Raw genomic sequence first — 11,744 nt, forward strand, 5'->3', positions numbered from 1 at the left:
ATGGTTGCCATTGTTAAATATGTCTTATTTTTTTTAAATTTATAATTAAAAAAATTCTTGAAAAAAGCATGCTTGTTATCAGTGTATTTTTGTGTATTCCTATACACTGTTTGTAGATCTATATACTATTTGGAGATGATGATAATGGATTAAAAACGTGGAATTGAAAAAACTTAAAAGGGACTTCGCCGTGGTTAGGCGAACTTGCCAATTTTTATACGGCGAACTTACTTAAATGCAAAAAAAAAAAAATCGTATTTGGGGAATTAAAGTCCAAAAATCATGTTGGGGAAATAATATAAATGAAAAAAAATCCATAATTTTCATTTGTGTGGTTAGCTTGGTGTATGGTGCGTATATAAGAGAAGAGAAGCTTGTTGTGTGAGAAGAGTTGAGTTTTTTTATTGAGAATATGTCAAGTTTCTCTTTGTTACATGGGTGTCTTCAATGACGTTGTGCCAGTTGGAAGAAAGGAAAAACGCTAGTGCGTTAAGAGCAATTGGTGAATATAGAACTGAATGACCGTAAGTTTACGTGGTTCAGGAGTCAATTGTGCAGTCGATTTGATAGAATGTTGGTGAGTTTGGTTTTATTGTTATCATTTGGAGCACTTGGGTAAAAAGAAATGATAAAATCTTCAGGAATCAAGAAACATGTGTTATAGGAGTAGTCAACAGATCGATTAGGAGTTACAAAGATTGGAGTGATATTTGATCTTTTAGGTTGTTGATGGCCTTTGGCGAAGATGATTAGAAATTAGTATTTTATCTATTTAGTACTTTTTTGTTGATGCTCTACCTTATTGTGTTGAGCTTTTTGTTAAAAAAAAATGGGTTAGCTTATCCAAAAAAAAATATTAAAACGAGATTAGATTAGATTAAACTATAATTAGAAATAGGAAATACCGAAAAGAGTACACTAACAAACTTGTAGATAATAGACAGCGACATTGGGTCCGACAGCACTTCCCTGTGCGCATATGAACCTTCTTTGGCGTTTTCTTTCGCTGGACTTCTTTTGACTCTCTCTCTCCGCTTTCTGCATTCAGGTACCTACCACTCTCTCTCCACTTCCACATTCTGGCAATGCTCCTTCTTCTTGTGCTTCTAGATCCAGCCAATGCTTTTCTTGATTCCACCGTTTATCTCTAGCGTTTGACACCGAACCAACTTCGATTTTCTTCGGAAGCAGCTGCAACTGGTGCTGGAGGGAACAAAAAACCCTAGATCTGCGATGCTCCATCTCCGGCAACGGCGGGATTCTACTCCGGCCACCACCAGGTGGCAAAACAAGGTAATGCTGCGCCATTTGCGGTGGAGTGTATCTCAAAAAGCCGTTATTTAATGGTTTCGTTTTTGGTGATTGTGCAGTTCGAGGAGAATTTGGAGCAGTGGCCGCACCTCAATGAGCTTGTTCACTGCTACACCACTGACTGGGTCAAGGATGAAAACAAGTACGGCCACTACGAGAGCGTTGGAACGCCTTTGTTTCACAACCAGATATATGAAGGCCCTGACACTGATATTGAGACAGGTAGTTTTCTTTTATTTTTTTCTTTTTTGTTGTTAAATAAAAGTGATGAGATGCGATTTGAAATGGTCTCTCTCTACTTGTTTAGAAACACTAATTGCATGGTTGGTTTTTGTATTACCTGATTCGCAATGTGTCTGCTTTACATGAATTTTTCTTTACTGATTCATTGGTTGTAGCTAAGTTTCTCTCTGTACTTCAATGCTGTGCACAGAAATGCGCCTTGCTGGGGCGAGACGAACAAAGGGTGAAGACATTAGTGAGGATGACGTCCCTAGTACTTCAGGAAGGCAGTTTATGGAGGCTGCAGAGGGTGACGTGCCCCATTCGGATGTCCCAAAGGTTGTTGTAGTGGTTTAGTTGTTCTTCCAATTTCAGATTAGCTTATTTCCTTCCAATTTAAAGTAAATTTCAATAGGTTTCCCCTTGTCTTTCTTTCTTTATTTTTAATATGCACTTATGCAGCATGTTGGTCAATCTCCTCTTCCTGCTTATGAACCCGCATTTGATTGGGAAAATGAGAGGTCGTTGATATTTGGACAAAGGATACCTGAAACTCCTATATCACAGTAAGAAACCCCTCAAATGGTTGTTTATGAGTAAAATGTTGATATCATCAGTCTTTCCTGATTGTTTTACCGTAACTGGGTTCTGCCTTATCTTTCCTTTTCTGGCATCTCAGTGGAATGAAGATCTCTGTAAAAGTTCAGTCTTTGCAATTTCATGCCGGATTAGTTGGTGAGTATTATGCCATTGATATTTATGGGATGATTAAATTAATTGCTCCCTTTGAGTGTGCTATTGCCATTTTGATTTTCGTGTTTATGCTGAAAGCAGATTCAAGTTTCTGAGTTGGAATCCTGTTTTTGTTTCGTCTTGCAGAGCCCTTTTATGGTACAATTTGCTTGTACAATAGGGAGAGAAGAGAAAAGTTATCAGAAGACTTTTACTTTTCTGTCTTACCAACTGAAATGCAGAATGTAAGCTATGCAAGACTATTTTTTTTTAACATATCTTCTTGATTAATTTTTTTTCCAATGCATGAAATCAGTGGGTGATTTTGAAGTAATGATGAATCTTACTTTTTTCTTTTTCAATTTTTAGGCTAAAATTACATATGAACCACGTGCAGTATTTTATTTAGATGCACCATCTGCTTCAGTTTGCTTGTTGATCCAGTTGGAAAAGCATGCTACAGAAGAAGGCGGGGTTACTCATTCTGTTTATTCGCGGAAAGATCCAGTATGTATTAATATCTTTCTCACTTTGTTTAGTTTTTGCATTCTTTCTCTTATTTGTCCATGATATTTGAGTTATTTTTCTATTTTATACCCCTGCATATTGTATAGCCATAGGGATCATTAAATGAGTTGTGCAGTATGTTCTTTAGTTATCTTTTAAATCGTTTAATATATCTAGCAGATAAATTAGAGAAACTCTTCTGTACAACATCAATTTTTTTATCTTTTTGATTTTTCAAAATTGTTGATTAGAAAAACAGAGACACGGCATGTAAATATGCATTTTCTAGTTTGGACTTGAGTTTGAAATTAGTAGGTTCTCTGAATATTGGCTTTCCGGCAGTGGTGGTTGCTAGTTTTAGTTTATATTTCAAGCGTTATTCATATTTTTGGTACATTTGCTGAGGGAAAAAGAAAAAAGCCTGAATCATATTTGTGCATGAAATGATATTTCGTCAGAAAATTTGTTTAGGGTCTTCCTTTCATTTGGGACAGGTGCACTTGACTGAGAGAGAGAAGCAAAAACTTCAGGTGTGGTCTCAAATCATGCCATACAAAGAGTCCTTTGCGTGGGCCATGGTATCATTATTTGATAGCAGCACAGGTGCAGCTTCAGTGGGGCCTGCTTCCCCAAGCAGCCCTCTTGCTCCGAGTGTATCTGGTTCAAGTTCTCATGAAGGTGTTTTTGAGACTAGTGCGAAGATCTCCTTAGACGGGAAGCTGAGTTACTCAAATGGAAATTCTGTTGTAGTTGAGGTTTCGAACTTAAATAAAGTTAAGGAGTGCTATACTGAGGAATCACTTCAGGTTTGTGGCCAATTCACCATTTGCATGAGGTTGCATTTAGGGGGATTTACCCTCTTCTATGAGTGACTAAATTCAAGTTATAGAAAGTCTGGCTAGAGTTTACTGCTATTTCTTTAATGTGTGATGATTTAGATTCAATCTGTATAATGCATTGAAATTATTTATTATTACTTTAACTATTACTTTGTAGTTTGTTTTCTGCTTTAGAATGTTTTGTTATTTTGTTCCTCCATCTGACTTAATTTATTCTGTGATCACATCATTCACTATGATCATTTGTTTATATTATTTCACATGAAATGCAAATTTATTTTTATTTCCATGTATTTATTTGGTTTCAAAACTTAGCAAAATATACATAAAAGGTTAGTGTTTCCGCATGTTTATTTTCTATGGCTGATGTTTCTTACTAAATATCCAGGATCCCAAACGCAAAGTGCATAAACCTGTCAAAGGTGTTCTGAAGCTAGAAATTGAAAAGCACCAGATTTCCCAGTCTGATTTGGAGAATGTGTCAGAAAATGGCAGTACAACCAATGATTCTGTTGACCCAGGTGATCGTATTGCAGAATCATCTGGAAAGTATCCTGTTAATGTTGGTGATGATCCTCAGGGTAGTATCTCCAAGTGGAATTTCCATGATGGGAAAGACATTTCAGCAAATGGAGCAAATCAACATGGAAGCGCAGATTTTAATGCTGATGATGTAAGTATATGATGTCTTTTGATTGTGTTACAACCACTAGTTCCCTGTTGGGGTTACTTTTTTTAGGCCTCGCAAGATTAATTTCTCATCACAGTGGGTATCACTAAGTCATTTACTTTTAAAGTTTTAATTTTGTGAAATAAATTGATAAATCTGGCATTTCTGCCCCTGTTTCTCTAAGCAAAACCAGTAGTTTCTTGGTTCTACTAAAGAGCGTTTCCATGTGGTCGAATTTCACCAGGGAATATAAGATTGTCATGAGGCTGATATTGAGCTGCCATCCATGCGTGAATACCTGCATTTAAAAGAATATTTTTGGTATGGAAAGTCTCAAATTTAGGATCTTCTGCCGCACATATGTTTGGATAAACTAAATGATAGGCACATAGGATCAAGGGCTTTTTTTTAGTATTGGAAAGGCTATATTAATACGCCCTACCCCCAATTGTAACCAGATCTATATATTATTTTCTATTAAACTGATTACTGCAGTTTTGCATCTCTATCTTTTTCTTAGGTTGACAGAAGTTTGATTCTTTGCTAAATGTTCTTTCAAATAGAAATGCAGAACACATTAACCAGTAAAAGAAACTGTATTATTGAATAATGCTCCTTTTCTATATGGGTCCCACTCTAGCTTGTATTCCAAACTCTTGAAGCTTCCACGTGTGCGACTTCTTTCTAATGGTTTCTACAACCACATACAACTTTTGTCAAACAGGCTTGGGGTTGGGTGTAATAGCCCTATAGGGTGAGGCAAGGGAGTGATCTCGGTTGGGACATACCCAGCCCAATGTGTTGCTTTCCTTTAATAAAAATATAAGCAATGTATTGATGAACGGGTGTGGGGCAGTGTTGATTGTAGCTCTTACTGTTAGGCAGTCCCCCCCAAGGACCTGATACCTTACCGCAGTCCTCCTAGTTGGAGTAGGGGATTCACAGGTATGAAGCACGAATCCATAAGGGAGCGTGGGGGTTGGTGTGGCTATTCTTGATTTTAAAAGACTAAGGCTTCTACCTTTCCTAATTGATTCAAGCTTGTATTCCCTTGAGGGAAGAGGGTGATGGGATTATAGGTTTAGTAGGGGTCCTAGGGGAGACCCTAGTTCTAGGAAGAATGTACTTATGCATAGTTTGAGACTTTGGGTAATGTAGGAGACATCTCTCTTTATTCCCCTAGGGAATCCAATCCTTAGAATTACCATAGCTTAGCTTTCAAGTTGCCGTTCTTTAATTGGATTGGAAATCTTGTATTTTACATATCCATACAATTGAGTCCTTGGATTTTTGAAATACTGTAAAGTGCTTTGAAATAGTCCAACAGTCTCTGTTAGTGCGTAGTATGTCAAGAAATCTAGATCAATGATATTTGGTTTAGGGCATATTTGGTTCAAAACATTCTGTTAGGATTCCAATAGCATGTGAGTTAGTTATCTTTCAAGAGTTAGTTAAAAGTGGTAAGCCTTTTGAGTAATTATGAGTTTTAGGAAGTTGAGAATTCTCTCGTTTACCCTTTCTATCATTGTAATTCATCAATAAGCACTGTTTTTGATTCCAGTTCCTGCCAAAATCTTTGTCAAGGAGTTGGTGAGTTACTGGTTGTGATGGAGATGGATGTTTGAGAGTTTATAATCAATAGAACAGCTTATATCCTTGTGGGTACAATAAGTAAGGATATCTTTTAAGTGTACATTTAGTTGTTTTGTTGTAACATACTAACATAATTTAGTAGATCAAGAAATGAAATCCATGCTGTTAATGCTTCTCAATTGTGGTTACTGCAAATATGGGTAATGTATATGCTGCATTTTGGATTGCAACTGTTTCCGTGTTTCAACGTGAAGTTTGTGCTTACTTGCATGTAGGAAAAGTCACTTATGAGCTTTCAAATTTTAGCCTTTTCAATAATTTAACCATATACATGCTTGGAAGAATAAAGTTATGTCTTAAATAATGATATGGAGGGTGGCTTGCTGGGTAATGATACTTGTTGACAGGAATTACAAGTGGCTGGTCATTTCAAACTTAACCCTTGTACTTGATGGAATTACATGCCCTTGATATTGATTCTCAATATCTTTTTCATATTGCATCCATGGTTGGATGTCCTATTTTGGAGTGGCATCTTGCTAACCTAGTGCTTTTGGGTGGTAATGCTAGATCTGTATTCTTTTGGGATCCTGTTGTGGAAAAGATTTCAGTGTCTCCTGGTTTTGAAAGGGATTACTTCTCTTTAGGTGGTCAATCACTCTGATTTAGTAATGCCTCTCTCTTGTATTCCATTTTATTTCTTACCTTGTTTCTTATTCCTATGGAGTTGCTAATTCCATTGAAAAGATTATGAGATTATTTTATGACTAGGAAGTTTTTTGGTGTCATAGAAAGGAATGAGGCTTGGGTCTTGGTAACATTTTGTCTAAGAACATTACCTTGCTTGTTAAATAGCTGTGATAATTTCCCTTAGGGTGTGTTCACAAGTTGCGAGGGAAAGGAAATGGAATATTTTGAAGGGGGAGGAAGGCAAATGAAGGGAGATCTTAAGATTTTCAAATCCCCTCTTGTTCAAGTTTAAAATAAGTAAGAAAGAGGGGTTTTCAGGGCTTACCATATATTTTTTTACAATTTTATCTTTTATTAGGATATTTGGAATAAAAAGGTAAATGACAATAAGTAGTAATACAATAATTTATCAGGATAAAAAGATAAATTAAATTAAAGTATGATAAAAATCTCCTAAAGCCTTTTAAAGCCTTTCCAACTTCCCTTAAACCAAACCCATGAGCCCCCTATGGCATAAAGTAATCGAGAGCAAGTATGGCTTGGGCAGATGGTTGTGGATGCTAATGTTGCTTTACTCATTCTACCTGTTTTAGGGTTCAGGGTTTAGCAATGTTACTTTTAAATGCTTTCTTTCTTTGAAGGTATGTCTGGTTATCGTTTTCCCTTTGCGAATCTCTTAGCTAGTTAGCTTAACCTTTCCTCATCTTTATCACATATATTTGCATAAACCCGTATTCAGGTTTTCTCTACTGCACAAGGGCATTTGCTTGGGATTTCGACTTTTTTTTTCATAACCTAAATGATAGAGTCCTCCAAATGAATGCTACTTTTGGATGTCCTTGTTATTGCTTCTTTCTCTTCTAACCCTGTCAAAAGGTTATGGTCTCTTGATTCATCTGTGGTATATGTAGCTATAAATCCTTTTTCCATTTCCTAACTCATTCCTAAATACAACCTCTTCCACCTTGATAAACCAGTTTGGAAGTATAAAGCTCCTTTTAAAGTGAAATATTTTGTATGGACATTTGTACTCAGCATAATTGATAACAATGACATGTACGTCTGAGGGCAACACAAGGCTATCTCCCCTAATGTTGTGTTATGTATTGGGAAAATTTAGAATCAATTTCACATCAATTTTTACATTGTCCTCTGGCTGTTTATTATGGAATTTGCTGTTTGGTTTCTTTGGTGAATGGTAGGTCTGTAGTTTAACCTTAAATCAGTTTCTCTTTGCTAAATTTGGTGGCTTTGGTAGTACGAAAGAGGCAAAATCTAGCCTAATACATTTCTCTGAGTATTTTACTGGAGTGCAATTAATGCATATTCGATGACATATTTTCTGACAAATAAGTTTTATGGGATAGGATTAGTCATTTGGTATGTATTTGGTGTAACACTCACGATTTTGTTTGGAGGAGTTTCCCTCTCTAACATGTTCAGAGATTGAAAAACAATGCTTTAATGATAGTTCTTCTTTTGGTTGTGTTTGGAGGATTGCCTGTCTTTCATTTCCTTGTATTATTCTTCTCTCTATCTTAATCATATTCTTCTTTTATTAATTAAAAAAATTGTTGCTTTTGTTGTCACTTATTGACTGATATGCAAATCACATTACTCTATAAATTCTGATGTTGCTTGATATGGTTACAATGATATAATGTTCCATGAATTGCTGTGATTTGAAGTTAATTTCATTTTTATTGATATATATTTGGCTCTTTACTAATCTCCTGCACATTGATTTACATATAGTTCCATGCTTTTGACTTCCGCACTACAACAAGAAACGAGCCGTTTTTGCAACTTTTTCACTGTCTGTATGTGTATCCATTGACTGTAAGTTTGAGTAGGAAGAGGAATTTATTCATACGGGTTGAACTGCGGGAGGATGACGGTGATGTTCGTAGGCAGCCATTGGAGGTATGACCTTCATTTTGATTTCCTTATGGTGTGATGAATTTTCTGACTTTCTATCGTGTTTCTTTGGTATGGCTACTCTGTCCAGGCAATGTATCCAAGAGATCCAGGTCTTGATGCCTCATTTCAGAAGTGGGCCCACACCCAAGTTGCTGTTGGGGCTAGAGCTGCTTGCTATCATGATGAAATCAAACTTTCCCTTCCTGCCATGTGGACACCAACGCACCACCTTCTGTTTACTTTTTTTCATGTTGATATGCAAACAAAACTTGAAGCTCCGAAGCCAGTTAGTTCCATCTAATTTTGTGTTTTATTCCTGCTCTTTATTTATGGCTGGTTTTCTGGGGCTTATTTGATCATTCTGTTTAATTGATTATCCACTTCCACTTCAATGTTTTCCAGGTAGTGATTGGATATGCAGCACTTCCTTTATCGTCACATGCTCAGTATGTTCTCTTGATTTGATGTTTATTTCATTGATTAAACTTTAGTGTTTGCTTTATTGTTGGACTTTCTTGCTTGTCTAGTTTTGCATAAGTTGAACCAAAATGAACTTCTTGTGATGGAAGTTTAAATTTTTGTTCGTTATGATTTTCAGAAGATCATATAAGTGTATTTAGGATATTATAAAATTAGTTATGATACAGAAGTTAATTGTGAATATCCTGCAATTATATGTAATTGTATATTTTTTTGTTATATATAAATCAGACTCTGCTATCTGGTAAAACCCACAAAATTCAATCCATCTTTTCCTCGTCTCTTCTTTCTTGACATGTATCCTGAGCTAAGATACACAGAAAAACTATAAGGATATCTAATGATGATCTTCTTGTTGTCTAAATGTCTGATGTTATCTCCAAAAGAGTGGTGCATGTTGACACAACTTCTGTGGTTGTATTCTGACAACCTACTATGATGGTATTTCCAAAGAGACGAGAACAGAAGTACATTTCTGAAAACCAATGACCACTTGAGACCCTAATTTATAATTCAAACCCAAGAAGTTACTTGCAAAGTGGATGCCTTTGATGCATTGGAAATCATTACTTACGTAGTTATGTTATCCATAAGGCACAATGAGCTTGCCTTGTGGGTTTTATATCTCCCCCATGTGAAGCTTGATGTTTGGTCTTGATGTGATTCTTCATTTATGTTTACTCTGCTCACTCTTTCACTTTTATACTATTAATCACATGTTGCCTTTATCAATTTGAATCTTGGTATCTGGAAGCTTATATTTCATGGTCATATACAGGCTGCGATCAGAAATAACTCTTCCAATCATGAAAGAGTTGGTTCCTCACTATCTCCAGGATATGGGACGGGTATAAGCAACTTTCATGTTTAATTGTTTTCTCCTTCTCTTTTTGGTAGTGTGCAGTTAAGGATATGTTTGTATGGTAGTGAAGGGAGGGGAATTGACTGGGGAATCCCTTTCTTAAGCATTCATAAAGCATGTGGAATCCCCATCTTGGTTATTTTATATATCCAAAAGAGAATTTAAAAGAAAAAACTTTTTACTTAACCTCTCATTTTGTTACATTTTCATTCCCTTCCACTCTAAGCATCTAAACTGACCTTAAATTACCAATTCATGAGTTTTGATGATCAAGTATTTTTCAATTTCCTTTTGTATGCTTCTGTGCAACTTGTCTAATAGGTTTACTTGTTATGTATCTATGTACATCCAGGTCATGTGTATTTTTTCATTTCTTTCTTCATGCATTTTCTTTCTCATTACTGTAAGCTAACTTGAGCATTAGTAATCAAACAAGATGATTTTGTCTACTTCTGGTTATCATCAATATTGGCCTTGTAAATTGTAATATATTGTTACTTGTTTGATATCATGTTGTAATGTGCTTGAGTTTATGTGGGGCGTAGGTCTTGATTGGTGTCACTGTAGGTTTGAACTTGGGCTATTTTTTTATTATGTTTCGTTTGTTTTGTTTTCTATTTTATTTTTTGATACCTAGGAAAGATTGGACTATTTGGAAGATGGTAAACATGTTTTTCGACTGCGTTTACGGCTATGTTCTTCTTTATACCCTATCAATGAACGCATCAGAGACTTTTTTCTTGAATATGATCGACACACTCTTCGAACAAGTCCACCTTGGGGTTCTGAACTTCTGGAGGTATAATTCTTGTCCTCCTTTGGTCTGGTTTAACTTTATCCTATTTTCTGGACTTTTTATAGGGATTTAGGTACCATTTTAGATGTTCTTGAACTCATTATTTGGGACTATGTCTATTGCCATACTTGAATTGGAACGGATATGCAGACATGTATTTTTATTTTATTTTTTTAATATTTATTTTCCCACTTAGCAGTTAGCAATTGGCATTGTGCTTGATTACGTTGCTTAACTTCTTTTCCATTAAGAAAATTGTTCTGTTGTACCAAGTTGAAATTGTTACTTGGAAATCAGTCTTTTATCTCTAATTCTCTATGCTTTTCATTGTTCAGAACATTTACATTGGTGAGTTCCTGCGATGAAATCTTTGTATCTTTACACCTTTCCTTAGCTGGGATAAATATATAAATTTGGCTTTATTTGCATGTTTACTGATAATGTGACTTGATACCTTGGTCATTGAAAGATTGGATCAATTTAACTAACTTCCCATATGTTTGTTATGATTTTAATTGTGTGTGCTTGCATTTCTTTTCTTAGTCGATAATTAGACAATGTTTCTTCTCCCAAAAAAAAAATAAAAATCTCCTATAGCAAAAAGTTCTGGAAATCCAACTTCTCTATGGTCTTTGGATTATAACTCCATTGCCCTCTCACATGGTCTTTGGATTTGAATTATTGGCATTGCCAGTGTATACATCTTACCTGATGTAAAATTTCCATGTTTTTTATTCGAAAAATGGGAATGACAGGTGAATTATTAAGGTTGTTTTGGAATGCTGAAAAATTAAACTTATTGAGTCTTATTTGTATAGATTTACTTTGCACATCACAATGATGCATAACTCAACCAAGGATTTCTTGATTATTTTATTTTGTCTGAACTCAATCGAATTTTAGATGTGGTGTTGGTATGATTGGGTTTGGATTTTGATGAATAAGGACTTTTTCCTGTTATGTTTTCCTATTTATGAAAATGATGGGATAAAAATGATTAAATATTAAATTATGTAAATGAATGATTTTAATAAGCTGTATTTGGGTAAAATAAAAATAAAAGAACAGAAAATAATAGTAAAATAATTATATTTACCATAAAAAGAATATTTTGGTGTATGT

At 35.3% G+C, this 11,744-nt stretch overlaps 1 protein-coding gene across 1 annotated transcript in view; it reads left to right on the forward strand.

Annotated features, from left to right (window-relative positions):
- LOC107643874 (guanine nucleotide exchange factor SPIKE 1) overlaps positions 978 to 11,744 on the forward strand; it is a 27,304-nt gene continuing 16,537 nt past the window's right edge. Inside the window, exons 1-14 of the mRNA XM_016347618.2 lie at positions 978 to 1,293; positions 1,371 to 1,533; positions 1,745 to 1,872; positions 1,996 to 2,099; positions 2,213 to 2,268; positions 2,413 to 2,510; positions 2,635 to 2,772; positions 3,267 to 3,578; positions 4,000 to 4,284; positions 8,320 to 8,487; positions 8,573 to 8,770; positions 8,887 to 8,930; positions 9,743 to 9,812; positions 10,464 to 10,625. Of these exons, the coding sequence (XP_016203104.1) occupies positions 1,234 to 1,293; positions 1,371 to 1,533; positions 1,745 to 1,872; positions 1,996 to 2,099; positions 2,213 to 2,268; positions 2,413 to 2,510; positions 2,635 to 2,772; positions 3,267 to 3,578; positions 4,000 to 4,284; positions 8,320 to 8,487; positions 8,573 to 8,770; positions 8,887 to 8,930; positions 9,743 to 9,812; positions 10,464 to 10,625 (1,986 nt within the window). The 5' untranslated portion in view covers positions 978 to 1,233. The remainder of the gene's footprint in view (positions 1,294 to 1,370; positions 1,534 to 1,744; positions 1,873 to 1,995; positions 2,100 to 2,212; positions 2,269 to 2,412; positions 2,511 to 2,634; positions 2,773 to 3,266; positions 3,579 to 3,999; positions 4,285 to 8,319; positions 8,488 to 8,572; positions 8,771 to 8,886; positions 8,931 to 9,742; positions 9,813 to 10,463; positions 10,626 to 11,744) is intronic.

Source organism: Arachis ipaensis, chromosome B05 (genome assembly GCF_000816755.2).
Source record: "Arachis ipaensis cultivar K30076 chromosome B05, Araip1.1, whole genome shotgun sequence".
Lineage (NCBI taxonomy): Eukaryota > Viridiplantae > Streptophyta > Magnoliopsida > Fabales > Fabaceae > Arachis > Arachis ipaensis.